We start from the raw sequence: 24019 nt of genomic DNA on the forward strand, positions 1-24019 counted from the left end.
AGCCTATCCTTATTTGAATACTTCCAAATACTGCGTGACTGCAGACTGTAGCCTGCAGGCTAAGCACTCAGACCAGGACCTAATTTGCTCTGCCGTGTGGGTCACATAAACCTCAGGCAGCTGTGAAAATTGATGCACAGCATCAAATAACCTTGGAGAAAATAATCCTGAGTAAAAAGAGGGGAAACCAACTCTTTCTCTTGGAGAGTGAGAGGAAGCGAAAAAAAGAAATATGATTCCCCTTCTTCATGTCAGACAGCCCAAAGGGTCTCTGAAACCTGCCCTGTCTCCTAGCCAAGGATGCCTACAGTTCCAGGGGGAACACAGTAGAGGCCCCCCCGGCCCCTTAAAAGTCCCCTATCCATTTCAAGGAGAAAAACGCTAAGGCAGTATAATTTTTACTAACGTTCATGCTGCAAAACCTTACTGAAAACAGAAATTGATGTTAAAGACAAGGAACTCCAAACAGTTTCAGCCACCATCAAAAACCATTAAGCTCTTCTAGAGCTTCTCTCTTGTTTTAAGCCACCAGAGGTCAGCACTTCTCCCAGCAGTCAAAGGAAAGTTAAAGTTAGATAATGGGTTGTGAAGGTACGCCTGCAAAGGTCCTACTCCTTTATGTGTCAGCATCCTATTTTGAGTTCCTCATGCAATGTATCGTATTCTGATCTCACACTGAAAAATCTGATCAGAATTCAAAACAGCTAAATATGTAGTTCAAATTAGGAATTCAATTTTATTAAAAGAGATCAGTATTATTACAGGATTCTCTCAATATAATTAAGATAATTTCAGAAGACTGAGACTTTACACCTTTACCAAAGAGTTCTGAAAGTAAATCTTGTTAATCATAAGTTCTTAATTATGGAGAAAGCTTTCTGAATATTTCTAATGTGATTTTCACCCTGCATTACAAACTGTCTGGTAGGTTAAGATACCTAGCTGGATGTGAAAACTCATCAAACTTCAAGTGTTCTAGGTGTCATCTCCCTCAGAGAAGTCTAACAACAAAAGCAATCAGCGCTGAGTCACCCCCTCCATTGTGGGGTACGGGTTTGTATGTAGGTTTGTACGGGTAAGGCTTTGACTGTGCAATGAAAATATAGCATTACCGGAGCAATTCTAAAACTGTAAGATGCTAATACTGAAACTGTCAGACACTCGATCACAGTATTTCCGTTGCATGGTGTACATCCATTCCCCCTCTATCTCCCATTTCATCAATACCCTCATTCTCCAGCTGTCAGTCACCTCTCCAAACCAGCACCACAGAGAAGCTGAACAAACTGTTGAGACCAATGATCTGGATAGGGAAAAATTCCACAGTCAAGTGCATAAAAAAGTTTTAAACAGATGGTTGTTCTTTTCACCAAGGGCTCTGCTCTTCACAACCAACAGATAAATGGAGAGTGTGTGAACTGTTCTGCTTCACCCAGAGATACTGACCAGAATCTATACTTGCACATTAGTCCAATAAGATCAGGGAGCTGCATTCCAGATGCTGCTTCCCAAGCCTCTTCAATTTCATTTATTTATTTTTAAAATAATAAACTGCTTGCAGTTAAGAATTCCTAGTACATGTTCATTATTTTACTAATTTGTCTCTCAAAAATCCCTGATTTTCCAGTTAACCAGGGGTCACACAATCATAAAATCTTTTGGGGTATGAATCTAAGCACATGGGAACACAAAACTCTGTTATTCTAGTGTCTGCCCAGCATGAAGAGGCTCCGGTAAGGACATATAGTGCAGACAGAATGAACATCAGATCCCAGGTCTATACCTCTGAGTATCCTTACAAGACTCAGAGCTACTACAAGTCATAAGTCCTCCTTCCCTCCTGCTCCCTCGCTCAGTTCAGGGAAGTTGGAAGCAGACAGGATTGTGAGATAGGATTTAGTGGCTGGATCCACTTGCAACAACCATCACCTGTCCAGACTGGGAACTGGGTGAAGTTATGACACATAAAATTCAGGAGTTACAAAGTTTTGCCTGACCTTTTGAAGTTGTTATTATTGGTATTAAAAAATAATTTCAGAATTTTGAAAGTACCAAATGTTAAGACTGCATTTGCAGAGTCACGAAGGCTTGCCAAAACAATACGGGAAGTAAGCTAAAAAACAAAAGATCCAGACTACGGTTTGGCAGAGTTTCCAAAATGTGGAGCTGGTATATGTGAACAAGTAATGTTAATCTGACAGGGCTTTAAATTTGATATAAGGCTAAATAAAGCTGAGGGAAACATGAGTGCAGGAACTTCAAAGGCTGAACAGTCAAGTGAAGTCAAATTAATACCTGACTGGGCTAGAACAAAGAGCAGATGGCTTTTGGAGGGAGCTGTATATCTGAACTCAAGATGACTTTGGTAACATTTGAATTCAGAGAGCAAAAAATTAAAGCTGGAAATACTGTGTATATATGCAGCCTCAAAAAGAACTCTTGAAACTGTGAACAAACTGGTAAAAGAAGCCAATCTTTGTCCAAAATCTGGATGGTTCTCAAAACCAGACAATGGACATCTCAAACAACTACTATGTTCTTCTGAGAGAGGATATTATTATCATATACTTCTCTGGGGAATTTGCAGGAAGAAAGATTACAATAATCACAATGGCATATTCACTGATTATCACTGATTTAAGACAGGAGGCTATCAGATAAGTTTCAAAGATGCCATGCCTCACCACTCTTCTAATTTGGAATGAAGGACACAGTGCTCCAAATTGTTTCTTCATTGTAATTTATTCTGTAGATCCTATATACAATTATATCCTAGTATCTTCTACACTAAACTCTAACCTAATGGTTTAGACAGCTGGGAAAGGCATACAGCAAAGAGCTTCAGCTATAGTGCTACCAGAAAGCCATACTCCTCTGAGTAACTTTGGCCAACTCCCTCTTCAGTAGAATCTAAGTCTTTGTGCCTTGCATAACTGAATGAGGTGTCGCTTTTTAAAACTGTGATATAGTCATTTCAAAAGGACAACGTCTTGGCAAAAGGTAACTTTTTTATCATTATTTTTGGCTCTAATACACACCCATTACCATTTAAAAGCCTGAACCTTAGCACACAGCACCCACTCCTGGGGCAAACTAAGCATTCAACAGCCACGGAAGCATTGTTAAAGCAGAAGATCCTTTGAAGAATTAGGCACTTACATTAGTTCCAATGTACTGATAGCTAAGTTGATATTTTTATTTCTTCATTAGTGAAACAGGCACCTAATAATTGGATATACTGTCTCCAATAACACACTGCACAGATACCAAAGCTTCTAGGAGGCTATATAGGGGAAGAAGATAACACTTCTTGTGCTCCTCATCCACAAAATAAAACAAATCTTTTACTAGTATATGTAAAGAATGGAATTTTCCCCAAATTCAAAGCAGAGCGTCAGAGTGAGTTAAATCTGTTTAATAATATCGATTAATTTTCTACACGTTGTCATTCACCAAGGCCACCCAAGGCTTAATTATCACAGTTTGATGTATAAATTACTGCAACAAAAGATTGGGTTTCATTTACTAAAAAACAGAAGGAAAGGAAACAAAAAAGAACTGGGCCAGGTTCCTTTTATATTGCCCTGAAAACAGCAGAACCAATGACCTGGATTAACACATACTGAAGAGCACTGAGTAGTAGTCTTAAGTGCCATATAAAAGGTTTTCATGTGCTTCAGTACCTCACTTCAAAATTCGTTCACTCTGTGCTCCTGACCAGCTTAGCCACTGATTTCCTTGCAGTGAACAGTAAAAGCAAACGTATGTTCACTGCTGGTATGATTGTTTTTCCACCCGACTCTCCCACCCCTTATCAGCAATTTCAACAACAGTCTCCATGTCGGAGACTGGTGCTGAATTTGACAAACAAGGGAAAATATTTCCCTGAGGGGTCATCACACTTGTGTCTTCAGCCCACATGCAGCACTACTGTAACCACACTGTGTTGATTTTTCTGATTTTATTTAAAAACAAGCTCAACAAAAGGAATTTAGAGAGATTTTTAAGGCAGCCCAGAAAGTGCCGTGTGAAAGCTGGCACGGGAACTTAGCATTTTAGAATATTTTAGAATTTACCTCGTTTACCTTCAAAGGCAAACTAACTTTTTCTCAATTGACATACAAAACCACAGAAATTGACAATGCTTGTTAAAAACATCCCAACTTATTGGAGTTCAACAAGTTCTGAGATAATTATTTACAGGAACAACTCTGGATTTGCAGTTGCTAACTTTCTGGACATTTTTATTAAAAAAAATGCTGGGTATGGGGGGGGTGGGGTGGGTGTCCCCTTTTGATATACTTTCTATTTGTGAACAGAGACAAACAGATAACCAAACCATTCATTCCGTGCTATGGGAGCATTCATCAGCACAAAATGTTTTAACTTAAATTAGTCTCAAAAGAGTTAACAGTGTAATAAATGGAAGACACTATAAATTGAAACAGTACAGTAACCTTTGCTTCAAATCTAATTCACAAGCAGTGCCAGCAAACTAAAACAGAACGACTCTGTTTCAGACCTCATGTAACTGGCTAAATTTCCATACTCCTATACTTTAAAGGTTATTAGTTTTTAGTCAGCTTTATAAGGGTAAGTCAACGTTTGTCATGGCAGGAAGCCCAACATTATTATTTTTATTAGTCTGCTACTAGTTAAATTGGCCTAAGATTAAACAGTTCTAATAAATGCCCCCAAAACTTGGAGTTTAATAAAAAAACACATTCAAGCTCTGTTCCACAGGATGTTATCAGTATTTAACCTTCAGCAGGATAAAAAACCCAAGACAAACAAAAAAGGTTAAAATAGAAAAAACAACCTATGTTAAAACAGAGCCTCTTAATACAGCAAACACTTAACCTAAAAATAAATTAAGCCAGGCATCTCAGGCTTTTTGCACTTTCAGAGAGAAGTAAATCTAAACCTAGAACAACATTCTCAATTGTTAAGGGCACTAATAAAGACTACTTTCTAAAATACTTGAAACAGCAGAGTATTTGCCTTTGCTTCATAGTATCTTAGAAATATTCTGACTGGGAAATTCTAGAACATTCACTCTTCTAGAGCTGAGGCTGATGGTCAAGGAAAACAAAGTAGGTGACTAACGCAGTTCTAAGTATAGTTCAGTGTTGCAAAGCTAACTGTAATCATCCACACAACTCCATCCTTAAAACTTGGGAGAGGCATCCCACTAGTAAAACTGCCAGCATCGCAAGAACAATTTATTAAGCTGTTTAAGTAAATTGATACCTAAAGGCAATTGATCATCCAATAAATCACGTGTATCAGTCATACCACTTCCCTTCAAAACCATAAGGTTCCATCCACCACCTGCGCTCTCTGATGGGAGCAGGAGGAGGTTTGTTATTCCTCCTCTGCCATTCTCCACAAAACCAGCAAGCAAATAAAGCAAAATCCAGAGACGCTTTGTTTTAATCACAGCGTTATAAAGAAGAGGACCTGAAACGATAGTCAGGGTATAATGAAAAGCCATATAAAGAAGTGGTGAAGTACTCTCAGTTGAAGAAAATCAGCTAAAGTTTGCAACACGCTGTCGCATCTTGGGTTCATCAAAGATTGGCTCCTTGCCGCAAACAGGCTGCCCTCATTAGTCACCACCCTTAAGACCTCAGATTTCATTTCCCATATGTAAGACAGAACCACTGAAGCGTCAGTAGCATAAGGACAAGTTGCATCCAGCTATCTTGACTGATCATTTGTCTGCAATATCCAGAAATCAATGTATCTACCAGCAGTTAGGAAATGAAGGCCAATTAACAGAAAAACCTCACACTGAGGTGAATTAACACAAGTAATGGAAACGCTGAAAAACCCAGACAACTAACGTAGAGTCGATTAAATTCTGAATTTCTTCTCATTAGAAGCTGTTTGTAGGGACTACCTAAGAAAGACCTCTTCCATTCTGGAACAAACTGGATACGAAGCTGGGCTGCCAATTAACAAGCAGACATCATATGGCAACTTACTGAATGGAAAAATAAAAGCAAGCTGTTTGTTCCAAATTACCGTTAAGCAGAACAGATCAGCAATTCCAAGTGAGGGGGTTTGACATGTTTCCACGTTTTAGGTCACTGTGGTTACACTGCACATGAACTTACCTGAAATATATCAAAACTGCAACTTGCTAATATTTTATTAAAAATGAAATACATACATTTATGAAGATCAAAGAAAATTCATGACTTGCAGTTTATCTCATAATCATTTGGCCCTTCCTCCCTCTGGCTCCATGCCTGGTTCTCATGTTAACGATGTGCCATGGCCTAGAGGCCTGTGGGTTACCCTTTGGGTTAGCCTTCCCACACTCCCCATGACGAATTAAACACAGTCCTAAGCACGAGGCAGCCTAGACTTCCTGCACATCAAAACCGTGAGGATATCGGGAGACAACAGAAGACAGATTGCCAACAGCCCTGATGCCTAGTTCTAAGATTTCCGCAGTCTGAGATGTAAGCAGACATACTGGAGATGCAAATGAATTCTATGCCACCACGGTAGCTTTTAGAGCCTAACCCCAGGCACTGTATGAGATGCTGTACAGCAGAACAGAACATCCTTACTCTGAGGAATTCATGTCTTCCTTCCCATGACTTCACGTTCAGACCTTTAAATCTCCATCTGTGACTGTGCATGCTTTCTTACCCACTGCCCAACCACTGGCTGCGCCTCACTTTGTTTCCTTTAGAGGGGGTGATAAGGGAGTTGCTTTAACCAGTGAAACACAGAAAATGGTATGTATCATTGGGAAAGATGTGGGGCTTTTTATATCTTAAAGCAAGCAAATTTCAAGTTTTACTAACTGTCTCTATTTTTTAATTATTAAAAAGCTGGGAAGAGCCCAACACCTTTGTACTGTTTAGACCTAGAATTGTACTACAGTATTTTATGTGGGGTACGCAATGATGTATGTAAAAGCCTTATAATATTTCCTATATTAACTGATTCCTCAGGCATTGCAGTGTTTTGTTGCCCTTTAACTGCATTTGGAAAGAACTATAATAATTGTACTTTGACTAGAGGTACACTAGCCTTTTCTCAGAACCCAGACTTTTACTGATCACATGCATTTTGGACATTTCATTTGTCATTGTTTTGTGACTGTGCTACTTCTACGGAGTTTATGCCAAGGAAGGTGGTGTGGCTTAAAGAAAGAACTGTAAGTAGAAAACCTCTGTTCTCTTTTGTGCCACTGACTTGTTCACAAAAACATCCCTAGTTTTCCACAGCTGCTCTGCCGGCTCCAAGCAAAGCCCAAGAATAAGGAAGAATTAATCTATTGCCAGTAAGCTTCAGCTTGTTACCCAGAGACCTCCAGCTGGAAATATGGGAAAATTTCAACAGTACAGTATATGCTCAAGATTTTTGCTGAATTTCATCCCTTGCAAGTACTACTGTACTTGATCTTCCAGACTGTATTTTGTATTTGTGCAAAACAAAGACTAAAAGATTATTCTTTAATAAAGTCAGAAGAAGTATTACATAATAACGAGTTCTGATTTAAAACCAAAACACAACATCTATATAGCAGAAAACCTGTTCTATTCCACATATATCAACATTTATGCACAAGTTAGGTTATTAAATAATTAACCTACTTCACATGTTAGTAATTAAAATTAAATTCAGCTTTTCAAAACCAGAAATTTATAACCCCCACGCAGCAAGCTACCTTTCTGGTGTAGTAACACAAAACTGTGGCAGAAGGCGCCCAATAGCTTTAGTTAGCCTTGTAAACACTAAAGGGTGGAAGAACAGTTTAACGTTACAGCTTGAGAAGAAGCATGCATTTCCCCCCCACACATATTGACAGACTTCAAAGAAACAGGCTGCATACATCTATCCTTATAATGCCTTTTCCAAAGAGTAGTTTTTATTTCTACTTCCTTAACCAAATCTTTGGGGTGGCAGGTGGTCTTTTCATACCCTCCTAAGACAAACAGAATGTTTAAAAGTCCATTTTTCAGGATGCTGGAAGACCGTCATACTCTCAGAAAACACCCTGAAAGCACAGGGTGCTTTATTCGTATAAAACACAAACCGAAAGATGATAAATCTAAAGCAACTGTTTGCACATTGTAATTTTGATTGGTCACATCTGTTATTAGATACTTCCTCATGCTCTAAGCTTTCATTGAGACTTTTTCTTTGAAATTTGACTATAATCAAGCTGCCCTTCCTAACTATAAGAAACCAACACTCCAACTCTTTAGGTTTGACAATTCTATTCATTCATAAAAAAAACTTCATGCAGTAAAGACTAAAGCTATATTTCTCTAACATTATGGTTAGTAAAATGAGTAACCTTAAGAGAACCATTTAGTACTTAACAATTCATGTCTTCCATAGACGTGTATGTACACACACTCGGGGTGCTACTTCTCAAAAACACACAGGTGAAAGAAACTCCACTGTCATTAACTGTAGTAATTAAAACCCTTTATGTAAAAGTACACTGAAAAGCAAGAGTGCAGCATCTTCTTAATAGTTCCTAGCTTAAGCATCATGACTAAATAGGGTCACTTGGCTTATGTTACTTGTACTTTAGATCCATTCAACTGCCAGAGATAATTAATCTTTGATGTAGTTGTATTAAATGCACCCAATTTAGTAAGTTGTCTTCAAGTTACTCAGCAAACAAGACTAATGAAGAAGCTATATATTTAAGTGATAAAAACTTCCAGACAGAAATTTTATCCTTCCTGCGGCGCAGCCAGCCAGAATCCTTAAGGTCACCATTTTCTTTCCAAACAAGCACACAAAGCAACGTTAACCTAAAGTACAAATTAATTAAGATTTTCACGAACACTTATTCCTGAAACATTCCACCGTTCATGAGAAATTTGCAAATGAGTATGTTGAGTTTGGGTTAACAAAGAAGATTTTTAACATCACTTGAAAGGACTTCGTGCTTTTTAAGAAACCCGAGTAGTCAACCTGCTGATAGGGCAGGTTTTCAGTTAACTGTATTATTGGATTAATTTCTTGGTTTGTTACTAATGAGGAAAAGACAGATAATGCTTTAAGACACTGTTTTCCAGATTCCCTCCCAGTTCCTGCGTAAGTTTAACAATTTTTAAGTAATGGTTAGCCCTGGAATAAAATACATGTAAATTACTTTAAACTACATATCTAAACCAGGTATTTCTCAATTAGCTACTTAAAAAAATTGGATTTAATTCCTTAAAGTGACAGATGCCAAAAATCTAGGTTCTTTGTTCCTTGCCTTATCGCAAAGGCGAGTTCAACATCTAAAGGCGGCAGTAAAAGATGCCTAAACAAACCAGGTGTCTATAGGCAGAAGCCTGTTTTCAAAGCACGCAACTCTTCCCCAAATCAACACAGATCACGCTATAAAGAAAAACAAAGGTGCAACCGTATCACCAACAGGCTCGGTACCTCCGTCTCTTTAGCTGGGCTGGTCACCGTCTGCACTTCCAAGGCACAATTCGCCCTCTTGACGGAAAGGTAGAAAGGATAATCCTTGGCCACCATCGTGGCTGCGGGAGGAGCGGCTTCGGGGGTCACAGCGGATTCTGTCCGAGCACAGAACGTGAAGACAAAGCTGAGCCTCGCCTCCCCTCCCCGGCAGCTCTGTAACCGTAGATCTCCTGACTGAGGCTGCGGAGCGCACGACCCGCGAGAGCTGCGGCGCTCGCAGGCGGCAGAAGAGGGACGGCCGGCAGGGACGGCAGACTCCGGCGCCCCGCGGCGGGCAGGCGCCCCGCAGCGCTGCTCCCCACCCCCGCCGGGCGCGGCGGGGCGGGGCGGGGCAGCGCAACTCCCCCGGGCGCCCGCGGCTGCCGGCCGGGCTGCTCCGCCCCGCGGCCGCGGCTCCGCTTCGCCCCCCCCCCCCCGCTGACGGCGCAGCGGTACGTTAGCAACGGCGAGGGCAAAGGGGAAGTTGAACCCCGCGTTCCTGCTGGCTTCGCACGGGGTAACTGCCGCGCAGGGAGCGTTGGGCTTTTCGGACAGCTGCGAAGCCGACGAGAAGTGCGGGGCTTCACGGCAACTGCCGGCAGTCCCAGACGGCGCAGGAGTCGCGTCCCGAACACAGGCTGCGGTCCCGCGGACGGCAGCGGCATCTACATTCCGGGCGCAACGCTCTTCCTGACCGGAGAAGAAGAATGCTCCTCTTCTCATTCTTCAGGAATGCTCTTCCTGCTGCATCCCGTCATGCTGCCCCAACAGACAGCATTGCCTCCCACCACCACCACCACCCCGCCTTTTTTTTTTTTTTTTTGTTCACCCATAGTGTTGCTTTTTCCTGTCTGGCAAGCAGGCCTTTGTTTCTTGTGTTTTTCAAGTTCCACTTTTGTTGCTATTGTTTAGCCAAAAGAGCTCCCCTGCCCGCACCCCTCATTGTAACAAGCTGAGAAAGTGGAAAAATACCTTTGCCTAACATACCTCATAGGGCACTCCGTGGCTGTAGAGCTAGGCAAATTCTGTTGGATGTCTACCTTAGGACAAAGGTAGTACAAATTTCCTGGAAAGAAAGGGGAAGTAGTGGGGGCCCTGTCTGGGATGCAGGATCAATCTGACAAAAGAGTATATGGGAGACAAGGAAAAGGAAACTGAGTAGGAAGCTGGACAGGGGGAGGAGGAAAGGGTATTTTCAGTCAAAGGGAAGCAGCACAACCAAGAATAACTTTACAGATTTTGAAAGAATTAACTGGTTTTGAAGGCAGATTGTATGATGGAGGTTGCTTTACAAGCATATAAGCTTAGTCAAATGGCAGACCTCATTTGGACACTTTCCTTTGACTTCACCAATATCCCACAAATATAATGCGTCTCACACTTATCTCCTAGGCATTTTTAGGAGCAACCACAGTAGAGCCAGAGCCGCTATCCTGCTGCCTGTCATGCAGACCTATCTATTTTGTAGTAGTCTACTCATAAAACAGAAAAACCCACCAGTTTCCCAAGCCTGCAGTTCCTGGAAAATTGTAGGAACAAAGTTATCAGTACTTCTAGATGTTCAATTATTCTAGAAGGAAATGTGGCAGTTGAACATTTTGAGTGTTATGTGCAGTACCACTCTCCTCATCTCCACCATAGTAGGACGGGACAAGGTTCACTGAAAGCAAAAGTCTTGACAAGAGGCATTGAACAGCTTTCATGTAAAGAAGAGTTAAGCAGACAGGACATTTTGGAGAAGAAAAGATAAATCACAGCAGGTGTGATAAAGATCTACAAACCATGATTGACAGAGAAAGCTAACAGGGAATGGATTTTTTCACTGCATTCAACTAGAGGGAAAAAACAGTACATCAGATTAAACCAGATGGTGGGAGATTCAGAGCAAAGAAAAAAACAAGCTAATTCTTCATATTATGTACGATTTCTGTGTTATATACAGTGGAAGTATTTGTCACAAGATGCTGCTGCTAAGAAGGCTTCTCAGACAAGTTCTTGGCTACTAGGACAGTATTTGGGGGGAACATCATGACAGGCTATTTCTGTTCTATACTCTTCCCTCAGCATTTACTGCTGACCACCATTGGAGATTTGGTATTATGTTAGATTAATCTTTGCTGCAGCCCCCTTCCTTTCCATATTTAAAAAAAATATGAAAAGAATGTAGCATTTTATTTGAAGACTACCTGTCTTACCTGAGGATTTCTGAAGCTACAATTATTTCATTCACATGAACATGCATTCATTTTTGCAAGTCTTCTTCAGTGTGACATTCAGAGGAAATACCTCTGAGCACAACTTGATAATGTTGGATGGTTTCTCCTCACATTTCAAGTGTATTAAAACACCAATACACACAGGTTGTATAAAATGGTCAAGTACCTCCTGACAACACTGCAGCTGCTGTGTAACCATTTAAACCCAAGAAGCCCTGGCTTCAAATACCATCTGTGTATGTTTGTTTATGAATGTGTGTGCTGACACCATGTTAAAAATCAGCTTCACTTAAATCCGTATAGACAAAATGCCTTCAGGGCTTGTCCTCAAAGCATTCTAATCCTGTAACATGCTTCACAGCATTAAGAGCACTTCACAGAGGCCAAGAGTGTACCGGTTTGGAGACTGAAATAATGAACTTTGGTTTATACACATTAAAAAAATATGCCAAGAGAGGCATTCTGTCATTTCTCCATTAATCAGGCCAGTACACTTCAGCTTGACTAAGCACTCTTGAGAAACAAGAGAAAAATCTGTCTTAAGAGGAATACAATTCTTAAAAATAGGCAGGACCTTCACATCAATAAGTTTCAGGGCATCTTGCACCTACAAGATAGACTTCAATGAACACCTAAACCAGGATTCATTAGACACTTGGGATGTTTGTTTACTTCACCAGAAGAGTGTAAATATAGTTTTAGAACTGATATTTGGACCCAAAGTTCATTGATGAATAGCACCTAACTTTATAAGTATCATATTATCTGATGGCATAACACAAGGGTACAATTTCAAACAACTGTCTCTTCTAGGGAACTGAATTTGTTTGTAGACTGTTATGTACACTCATAATCAAAACTATGTCAGTTTAATCATGGTATTAAGTCCCTTCTGTATTGCATATGAAATAGAAAACCTGGTGTCCATTCTGAAAGATCTTACAAACTTGGTCAGTACTGATTTACATTTCATTTCTACATTAATTTAGAATACAAAGTGACTGCCCATCAATAGTCACTGTAGTATGTGTATATGCACGCACGCCCAAGCAGAGCCAAATGTCAGTTCATAAACTTGTGGCTGAAAGACTCCATAGTGAACTCCAGTTATATAGTTGGAGAAATAAAGGTTTCAGTGATATCACTAAGGAATCTTGTAAGATTGAAGCCAGTGAGTCCACTCATCCCAAAAATTATACTTCAACTATAAATCTACACTAACACTATAAAAATTAGATCTGAATTGCAAGCTGCTTTCAAAAAAAGAAAACAACATTTAAGAAAAAACAATGCTAGCGACTAGATTGCACAGCAGCCCAGTGCATCAGTTTTGCCATTTCTGGAACAGGGTTTTGTGGGTTTGTTGGTTTCTTTTAATTTACTTTGGCCAAAGGCACAATTTAGTCTGCCAGTTACTCTTCCACCAGGGAGAAGTAAACAAACTATATGATAACTCCAGAAAGCCCTGCTCAAGAAAGGTGCCTACCACAGTTGACCTGGTTCAGGACTAAAGTTCACTCACAGAGTTGTTCTGTTATTGTCTTGTTCACACAAATGCCTTTGGTTAGTTTCCTCACACATTCAAAACCTAATAGTGAAGTAATTATTGCAAAAGCATCTGTCTGCATGGCAAAGTCCTTTGAAATATTTAGGGTTTGAACCTTAAAAATACCTTCATAGGTGGCTAGAATTCCTTTTCATCTGATGCTAATCTTTGACATTCATATAGCTTTGATCAGTCATTTTAAAATTAAAATGCAGTTGATTAAAGATTTCTCAAAGGGTCCAAAATATGATGGCAAAAGAATAAAAAACAAACAAACAAAAGTTTCCTTTTCAAGAATACTTAAGAAGCCATTATGCTAAGCAGTAGAAAAGGAACTGAAACATTTCATCTAAATGTTTAAGTAAAGAAAACCCAATGGAGTGAAGAATCTTCAAATATCGGAGTCATGGGCTTTAAGGAGTGCAGTGGAACAGAAAATCATCAATTAAAGCTGAACTCTGCCTAAGGAAGAAAACTCACAAACATAGTGTTAAAGATTTGAGTTGGTGTTTTCGTTGTTTTGTTTAAGCTTTATTTTAACATGATCTTTGCCAACACATTTTAACTGCCTTTGGGCAGAAACACAGAATCTATGATTAAACAGAAATATTTTGATATGTCTACACCCAGATTTCAATTACAGTTTTCCTCCTGGTATGTTAATGTGACCGCTTTCCCTATTAAAAGTCAAAATCTGTTTTGCCAAGCTCTTAAAAAAATAAAGTCTGAGAAATACAATTAATTTTTGGTAATTATTGGTATGCCAATAAGTAAAAGACTCTGAATGACTGTCTGCCTGTCTCTGCTTTTCTTACCTCACCCAATGTAAAAGAGCCCTTTGCTTGGTGTTGGCCTGTGTTTGACTATGATGCCTAAGCAGCAGCCTTAGCCTTAGTTGCAACAATTCAGTCTGTTTATTTTCTTAAGTACAACTAGCAAAGCTAAAAGAAAAACACTAACTGTATTTCTCCTGTGATTTATATTTATAGGAGCTTTTCCTTTCAATCTGTCCATTCTGATGACTTAGAAATAGACACTTAGGCACATAAATACTTTCTTGGTGAAATATATGCCTATGTGACAAGTTTCCAGTAACAAGACAAGAATTTAAGAAAAGGTATAATGCTTAAAAAAAACCCCAAAGAAACCACCAAAACCAACTATGCTATCACTATCATCTTCAGATATACTATATTCTAGCTGATTTTAAGAAAATTACATTAAGAACAATAAACAGTCCATTGCTTTGTTTTCAAAACAGATTAATTGCTGTAAGAATACCAAGTTATCCAGTAGTCTCTGAGTCATCCTGAGTAGAGCAGCTCTTCTATCTAGCTAAGTTACTCCAGGTTTATGGAGGAAATAAAAGATTTAATATAAAGCGTGTTACAGAGGACCAGAATCTCCTATACAAATTTGGCTAAGTGTGCAAAAAAATTTACTAGGTAACAAATATTAGGAAGACACCATTTCATTAAACACATTGGTGCTGAGAAATTCCAATAAAAATATGATTACAGAATAAGTCGTTACCACTAAAAATGTCCTCTCAAAAACTACAGCTGTAATTTTTCCAGGTAGAATCCTAATCCTGGAAAGATCAGTGCAGAACAAAGAAATGCATCTCTAGGGAACATCTGGCATTACAAAACTGAAACCTAGATTTCTATTCTGTCTAGATTCTCCATTTGAAAACTACCTTTCACATGACCCTTACTTGTGCAGCTTATGGAGTAACAAGAGGAGGAGGAAGTTACGTTTCCTCACTGTTATCGCGGGCTGTGCCTTGGGATTTGCAGCCAAGATGCCCTGAACTATGCCCCTAAGTTTTGTCAAACACAATTAATAAATAGCAGAAGTCTCTGTTGTCTTCCAATGTGAATGATGGCTATTTCAAAATACCACCTTTCTAGTGAAGCACACTTATGTTGAACTGATGTGTAAACACACATCCAGCTCGTAAAGCAGTCTGCATGCTTTCAAAGTAAGACATGCATATATTATTTCTTCATATAAATGTAGCCTGTGGAACAATTGCTCTGGGAGACAAACAGATAAAACAACCTGCCAAGTTGTTTTGTTTGTTTGTTTTCCTTTTGCTAAATTCATTTAACTTTCAATTACTACAGAAAGTACTGTTCAGGTAAAGGATACCCTCTAACAATTGCATTTGCACCGAGACATGAGCTTCCCTTAGGAAGACAATAACAACCCATTTTTAAAGCTGCCTCAGATTATATATGAAAACTGTTATGGTGACTGGTCTGCAGCTCAAGATTAACGATGGTCCGCCTAGAAAAATCAGGAAGGATTCATGCTTCTCCACCCCTCTACCACACCCAGCAGTGCAAACTAATTACGAACCACGGTGGTCCCTCGTGAGGTAATGCACAGGGTGTGGTGAGGCCGGATAAAATGATCCTTCATGAATTACACTTTTAACGAAGAAATTGGTTGAGCTTGTCTGAGTATACTTCCCTGGGGAGAGCAGAAAGGAGAAGGTTGGAAGGATTGTACTGATTTATCAATGTGGATTTTAAACAGTCAGTCAAGTTCTATAGAGAGTGAAGTGAAGACCCGAACTGTAGTGTCCTTTCCTGAAATTTTACAGCGGAAGAGGTATTCTAGGGAGATGAAATTACTGGAACCACTTGTATGATGTTTAAATGAGATTAAATGTAATTAAAATACTTTTTGTTTAAGTTACAGGCAGTGTGGGAGCACGAATTTCTCTCTAGAGCACCCCTGCTGACTAGAGAATTAAGTAACAAATTTCTTTGTAAGAAATCATTCTCTCTAATGCAGAGTGTTTACCAAGACATCACAGTAGTGGTCTATTTTTTTGTTTTGATTAAATTTTATTATAATAACATTTATATTACATAAGTAACTCCATAATATTTATCCTCAGAGAGGACAGTATTTTGTAATCTTTTGCTGTATGCCTAGATATGTGTGTATGTGTAGATATGAGCAAGAAGAAAATTCTACTCTAAGTAGTAACAGGAATTTTCCCCACTCTACAACTGATCTCAAACACAATATTGGCCAAATGCCACTTAGTTTGTTCTTCCAACCATCCCCTCCAACTGCAATATGTAAAGCGAAGTTTGGGGTTAATACTGTTTATTAGACCAAACTATGTAACTGGGGGGGGGGGGAACAAAAAAATGAACAAACAACAAAACCAAACCATACCAACAAACACCACCCCTCCCCCCCCAACCCAACCCAAAACCCCAAACCAAATGAACAACAACAGGAGAGCTTTTAGGTACATAGGTCCTTCTTCAGGTCAGAAATAAAAGCAGCAAAAAAATAAGACTTGGGCCTTTTGAGATTTCTTTTCCTATTCATTTATTTACCTAGTTGTACAAATTTCAAACCTTTTTATACATTTCATTGTGTTCAGTTTGACACATTTTACTACATTTATCTGTTAGTATGATTCTCCGCAGTTCTGAGAAGTTATCCGAGTTAATCACATTCTACCCTTCATTAATTTTTGGTTTTTTAATTAATTTTGGAATTAGTTTTTACTTTGGGAAGTGCTGTACTCAAGATGCAAATAAAGTCTTAAAGTGCTGACAAAGAATAGTATTTTACAGTATGGCTGAGTGAATTAACAATTTGCCACTCATGCAAGTATAAACCTCATTTCCCTCTCCTCTATCCAAATTCCTTCTCCTCCCTCTTTTCATGCTCTTCCACTGGCACTGTACCCTCTCTCTGGGTAGTCCCTCCCTGACACCTTATGCCAACTTTTGCACTCATCCCGTCACACAGGTAAGTCTGCAGTCCAAAACCACTAAAATACCCTCTTTTGCCAGGTTTCTTTTCTGATGGTTTTGTAAGCCAGATAGATTATTGTGCCATGAGAAAAGCATCAGAACTCACCAAAGGTAAATGGTGGAAAAGCACACAGGTGCAAGTAAGGACAGGACAAGGAAAAGGCTTATTTTTCTGCTCCTAATAGTTATAAAATGTTAGCTCAGCTTAAGTTGCTTCATGAACTCATTCCCAAAGAATACTGTCAGCATTTCATGTTTTTTTTGATGAAAGTTTTGGATCAGAAGCTTTATTTATTTATTTTAAAAAACAGACCCACCTATTAATTTCCATAACAACTGTGCACTGTTACTCATCTTCTAGTCAGGTTTTTTTGCCAATTTGAATATCTTGAAATTAAGAGAACATCTGTGCTTCTTGAATAAATATTTAGAACACAAACCCTGAGATTGATTTCATGTTCTCCTGAGCATGATGTACCCTTTTCTAGACCATAGGCAAGGAGATGCCAGCAGCGTTTCTAGACCCAAAACTTAAACAACTTAGAATTCTTTGACACTGGTTACAAGACAGCCATGGGAAAGACTGATGATAGTTAAGCAAAACAGTGAGACTATAAAGTGCTTTGCAAACAGTAAGAACAGTCTAGTATCTCAGCTACAGTAGAGCAATCTTGAATCTTGTGCCTTCTTTCACACTTACAATACTCACTGACAACCCAGTGCAGAAAAACTCCACCTTTGGTCCTGAATAGTTTTGCAGATCACACAACACCTTACAATCCAAATTATCACAGTGATAATCCAAATTGCAATATTCCACTATTGTGGTCCACTAATCTTTCAGAAATGTTGTTAAATTCCCATGTGCTATGACATACTGTACAAAAAAAAAAAAAAAAGACAAAAATGAACACACAAAAAATTAAATCATCTTTGTCTTACCCACATCCTCTCCCTATGAGGGGAGGAGGAAAACCATGATATAACTTCAAAAAGAAGTGTCCTTGCAAAAACTGATAATGCATCAACAAATGATAGAACTCACCTACTCCCAGTACCAACTGTATTGTAGATGTATGACCTTAAAGATGATGTAGCATTAGCAACAATGTGACTAATCTTTCAGAGGCAGTTGAAATGGAACATAACATCTTCAAAAACACACAAAAACCTCACACTAGGACAGAACTTCTTTGTTCATACCCATTGATCAAGAATCAGGGAATTGAGAAGCCATTCCCAGGAATGTTTTACTTTGGGTTACAAAAAGGTTTTATTTAAAGTTGCAAAATAAATATCTTACCAAGTATAAATAAAACGAAGTAATCCCATATGGTACAGAAGTTACTGTAATAAGTTTTAATTGAAACATAAAAACTTAAATAAGAAACACTTTTCCTGAATACTTCTTTCTTGGTTCAAGAATGCTAACTATAAATTCTGAAGGCTATCTCCTCACTGGTCAAGTTGTTAACAACAAACTGCTATCTGGCAAAAAAATCAAGTACATCCTACTTTTACGTGATCTCCATTATCAAATCTGCAACCATGATCCACCATAAGTGTTCCATTTCCCAACAACTATGAATTTTAGACAAGTCCCTAACAACTACAGTTAACTTTGTTCCCAAAATAGCAGAGATAGTCAATAATTGAAAATGGAAAATAAAGTCTTGGGAAGTAATTCCAACCACCACAGGTAAAATATTTGTTATTATTTTAAAAGCTAAGAAACAACTCAAAATTGCATCAGAATTTTTGCATCTATTAGTCTTGAAAACATAGCAATTGACTGAACACAAAAGCAAGATGATATATTCAAATGTTTTAGCAAACATTCTGATTTTATTATATAATTGGGTTTGGTGTTAAGTTACATGGATGTCAAATATTGTATATTCAAAGCCCTGCAGAAACATGAACATACTGTCCTCTTAGAACCCTAGAAATATTTTAAAAGCTAAGAAACAACTCAAAATTGCATCAGAATTTTTGCATCTATTAGTCTTGAAAACATAGCAATTGACTGAACACAAAAGCAAGATGATATATTCAAATGTTTTAGCAAACATCCTGATTTTATTATATAATTGGGTTTGGTGTTAAATTATATGGACATCAAATATTGTATATTCAAAGCCCTACAGAAACATGAACATACTGTCCTCTTAAAACCCTAGAAAATAGCAAAATTTTAACAGGAGACTTTAGAACAACGTGAGGAGACCTAAATATGAACCTATAGCCATATTTTTTTTTTCTTATGATGCATGTTAAACAGAAAAAATTGGGGGGGGAGGGGGGGAAGAGGCTGTATACTTTTAATACCAGGCATTGGTTTCAGAGCCCAAGATGATTAACAGTTGTCAAGTTTGTTCTGACCATCATGTAACTTTTGGGGAGAGTTCTGAAAAATACAGGGCTGTATAGGGGGGGAAAAAGCACATAGGTTTTTTAAAAAAAAATAAAAATATCATAAAGTTAAGGATGAAGGCTAGTATTCGAGACCAGACAGGAACAGGAGAGAACCGCTTCGGTGGCAGAATGATTTGTGGGATTGAGATAAATAATTTATCTGTCCTTTCAAAAGCCTTTGTACTTTCTGGTTGATGCAAAATAGAAGTTGTTAGAGCAATGCAGAAAGCAGCACAGCATGATCAAAGTGACCACCTAAGAAAATGGCTTTTGTAATAACATTTGGCTATATAAATGGAAGGCAAAACTAGTTTTGTTAAAGTCAGGAAAAAAAAGTTGTTGCAATAATCAAAACGCAACATAGTAAGATCCTGGAGGAGAATTTTAGCTTTGTAAATAGAAAAGACCAGAAACTAATGATGACTTGGAAATAATACGCAAAATTAGACATAGGTCATATAAAAGGACCTACTTAGCAGGTGAGTCTGATGCCACTCAAGAACACAGCAAAATAATTTAAGAAGATATGGCACTGTTGCATTAAGTGAATTCTTGTATCTGAATTTTATGTGTGGTAATACATGTTCCGTAATCGATGGGTAGAACAATTTTTGGTTTGAAGGCGATGTACTATGAATATCCCACTAGCAAACTCTACACTATACTGCACACTGAAATTCCCAAAGACATTCATTCTACTTAAGTGAATCTTTGATCTTGCACAAAAGCAGCAGTTTAAGTAGAGATGCAAGTGATCTTGAATAAAAACTTCCCCCCAAAAAATCTTATTTCACTCTTAAACTCTCAAAATGTGAGTTCATGTATGAGTTCTAGGCTACTACCCATCACGTAACACTTCTCAGTAACTACATTTGCTGTAGTTACAATGGCTTGCAAGCACTTTAACAACTGTTTTCTGATTTTTATTACCTCAAAGGACAGTATAAACAAAGTATTTCTATGCCCAAACCAGAGAAAATACCTTTCATTTTGGTTTTGTTATATCTTTTAGACCTAAAGAGAGGGGCAAACCACGAAAGAGAAACCCTGGCCACACTGAAATCAAAGGAAGTTTTGCCAGAACTCCAAGCAGGTTATAGTTCACCCTTATCAGAAAAACATTGCACTGGTATAATTTAATGTAATTTGAGTATCAGCAACTTAGGTTAATTCAGATGTATTGATAACAGAAGAAGGTATCAATGGAAGCCATCTTACTGACTTAGCAATGAGCTAAATTCCTCTTAGAAAAAAGTGAATTTAAAAAAAAATAAAAATCACTGCACAGGGGAGGGGGAGAAATGAAAACCAAAGAAACCAAAACCAAACTTAGAACCATCCAGAACTGCTAACGTAGGCTGAGGCAAAAAAATTGTCACATATAAACGTTGAAAGCGGAAAAGGGAAGTAAAGGGTGCAATAGAGATAAAAACCATGTGTTTTTCCAGGCTGCAGGATACAGGGCCTTCATTTTGATTTCCAGTAATAATTATTGATTAGAAGCATGATACATTCCAGTGCCTGTATACCTACCCTGTTCTAGATATGATAATTAAATAATGAATAGAAAAGTATAATCAAAGTGCCAAACAATTAGGAGAAAAAGCAAGAGACAACAGAGTGCTGGCATGTGAACTTATTTCAATAAAGTAGAAGGAAGAATGTTAATCCTTATGTTGTACTTCAAGCACATAGTCTGGTACAGGTGTTCTCACTGTGCTCTGCAAGCTCTCCTTGAATTCACTACTCCATTCCTCTGTAAAACAAAACAAGATAGGGGAAGAGAGCATAGACTGGATATTCAGGACAACCTAAGGGAGCTGCAATGATAATCCACAAAATAAAAACCTAAGTATTTAAGTCCTATGAAATGTCCAGCCACTGCACTGATGAATCAAAATTGAAAGGCTGAAAGGACAGCTTCATAAAAGCATAGCTGTATAATAAAGATTGGAATGCTCTTCATATCTGGAATAGAAAAGCAGGTATGCTGTTACATATTGTTCTCTGGAATTTGGTGGGTTTGTTTTTGTCCAAACATTTAGAGACTACCTGCTTCTGTTGCTTCTGTTCATAATTGCTTCCGCTAAATCTGGTATTTCTATTAAACTAAAGGATATCTATGCTCCCAAAACGATTGCAGTTTTACCACAATAAGAATCTATCTATTTTGTTACTTCAGGAAGTTACATTTATTTTAGTACGTGCTATCTAACAGCAGATGTGCATTAAAATGTGTCATTGCAGGATATATTAACCACATCACATGAACAAGCCAAACAGCTGAAATAAGAAGCTACAAAGACCTTTTTGAACATGAGCAGCCTCCCTGATCTCTATGAAACTAAATCACCTGTCTGATATTACTCACACATATGGGAAAGATACAATAACCAGGCAATAGATCTTATGTAAGGCATAGTCTTACGCCTTGCAGCAGTACACTTGTTTCACAACTGCTACCTACCCTACTAGCACTTTTTTCCTGAGTTACACATTTAGATATCTACAGTATAACAACAATACAATTATGATTCAGATATTATTTCCCAAGATACAACAGCTTGGAGGGTGGAAGGGAGCTTGGTTTCTTTGTGGAGTTTGGGTTCGGGGTTTTTTGTAATCATTGCCTGCCCTCACATTCTTTCTCAACATCTGCAACATTCGAGCTGCAAAATCCTCTAAATTAATCAGCTTCGGATTCAGTTTGTCAGAATTGCAATATCCCCACACTGTTTGTAAGGTGCAATGCAATCAAAAATATCACATTAGCCAATTTTTACAGTTGTATCCAGACTATGAGAAAGCCGGTTTGAGCGAGATATTGCCAATTTTCCAAAATAATGGTAACAGAGAGAAACCCAATTAACAAATTACTACAGAGACCCCTATTATTTGCAAAAAGAGAAAACAAAAAGAGGTAAATTTTAACCCTGATAAATCTGTCCTGATTCCATCTCTGGTGTTAAGAGATAAGCAGCTTTCATTAGGAGTTCATGTCCAAATCAGTAGAAAAATGTCACCAAGCACCATGCTAAAAAATTACATCAGAAATACCGTACAATGTTCCTCATTCTCTACCTAACCTTACAGAAGTATACAGTACAAATCTAGTTTTGCCTTCTGACCATGATATACCCATGTACAGATACCTCTGTAAGGACATTTTGCTAGCAAGTGGGCTCAAGAGTTGGACATTCTTTAGCAATAAAAGCTACACAGATTTTACGCTGGTAATGCCCAAACTTTAGGGATTGTGGACAACAATATTAAGCAAGTGGTATGCTACTGACAAGTTCAGCCTTGTAATTAGGAATTTTTTTCTAAATTTCATATGGCCACAAGAAACATTAAGGTGATCTCAGAGACAGTGCTGTCTGCCATCCATAATCTCAAGACGCCTGTTTTAAACCTTTTGCCTCTAGTAATTAGTAACAGCTGTGCTTGTGAGGTGACCAATACTAGCAAAGTAATTGAACAGTTCACAACACACACACACAGAAAAGTCAAATGAAACTCGATATGCCCCCTAGTATTCACCAGTGGAAAAAAGGCAAGAATACGAAAGAAACACTCTTAAGAGAGAACACATTTGCTTACAGTTTTTAAGATTCTGATATGATTATTTTGTTAAATATTTTTCCATATGTGAAAAAATTCCAATCTCTAAGACCACAGTTTCTTTTCTACTGTATTCAGTTCTTATAGGATGAGGATTATGTCTTGTTTGTGAAACTGGGTGGAAGTTTTTAATGGCCCTTTTCAGGAAGCATGCATCTGTTTTTTAAACCTGTTCCTTCCTAAACTTGCTAAAGTTGGTCCCAAAAACGTATCAGGAAATAACTGGAGGATGAGGGGGATGGGGGAAGAAACTTTAAAGACACCTTGTCTTAATTAAATCTACAAGTGTTACTTCTTCCTGTTCCACTGAGTCACATATAGCTTTAGCATGTCACACCTGACTGGGGGGAGGGGATGTGTCAACATCAAGAATAGGTTCTTATTTCAGCTGCCTCCTGTAATTGGCAGCCTGGAATTAATTAATGAAGTGGAACCAGCACATATTTGAATGCAGTGTAAAATTAAACATGGCAAGCAGTATAGAAAAACATTGCTGCTTTCTTTAATATTCTTTTATTGCTACAAAATGTGGAAAGGTAAAACAGTAAAGCCAAATGCAAATTAACAAATGGATGAATGACAGTGCCTCTAGCAGTCATTTTTACCATTTGGGTCTCAGTCAGCTCCTAAGCTATTACCTGAACAAACAAGTACAGTAAGAATAGTTATCCTACCTAATAAACAATAGCCTTTGACATTTTTAGGCTTTTTGGTCTTAGAATTATTTTAAATCATCTATCTAAAGCCATATGATTCATGTGGCTGTTACAAACAGTCTCAGCTGGAACCTCTCGGTACACAGAATCAACATTTCAACTACTAATTCAGCTGGAAAGCCAGGGTGCGGAACGCCATCAGTTTCATGTACTCACCAACTCATGACATGAATGTCTTTTCTTCTTGATCAGCTCTTAGTGTTCAGCACAAGCCACCTTCCCAGAGATGAGGCCAGACATTTAAATGCTGTGTTTTACAGAACACTCTTTGGATGG

The 24019-nt window shown here is 38.3% G+C and overlaps 1 protein-coding gene across 5 annotated transcripts in view; it reads right to left on the bottom strand.

Annotated features, from left to right (window-relative positions):
• Nucleotides 1-24019, bottom strand: part of ARHGEF3 (Rho guanine nucleotide exchange factor 3) — a 139502-nt gene that overhangs the window by 21762 nt on the left and 93721 nt on the right. Inside the window, exon 1 of one of the 5 annotated variants that reach the window (XM_049826232.1) lies at nt 9418-9692. The exons of the other annotated variants lie outside the window; for them this stretch is intronic. Within the exon in view, the coding sequence (XP_049682189.1) occupies nt 9418-9513 (96 nt within the window). The 5' untranslated portion in view covers nt 9514-9692. Of the gene's footprint in view, nt 1-9417; nt 9693-24019 lie in introns of those variants that run through there. 5 annotated transcript variants of the gene reach the window in all.

Source organism: Accipiter gentilis, chromosome 23, assembly GCF_929443795.1.
Source record: "Accipiter gentilis chromosome 23, bAccGen1.1, whole genome shotgun sequence".
Lineage (NCBI taxonomy): Eukaryota > Metazoa > Chordata > Aves > Accipitriformes > Accipitridae > Astur > Astur gentilis.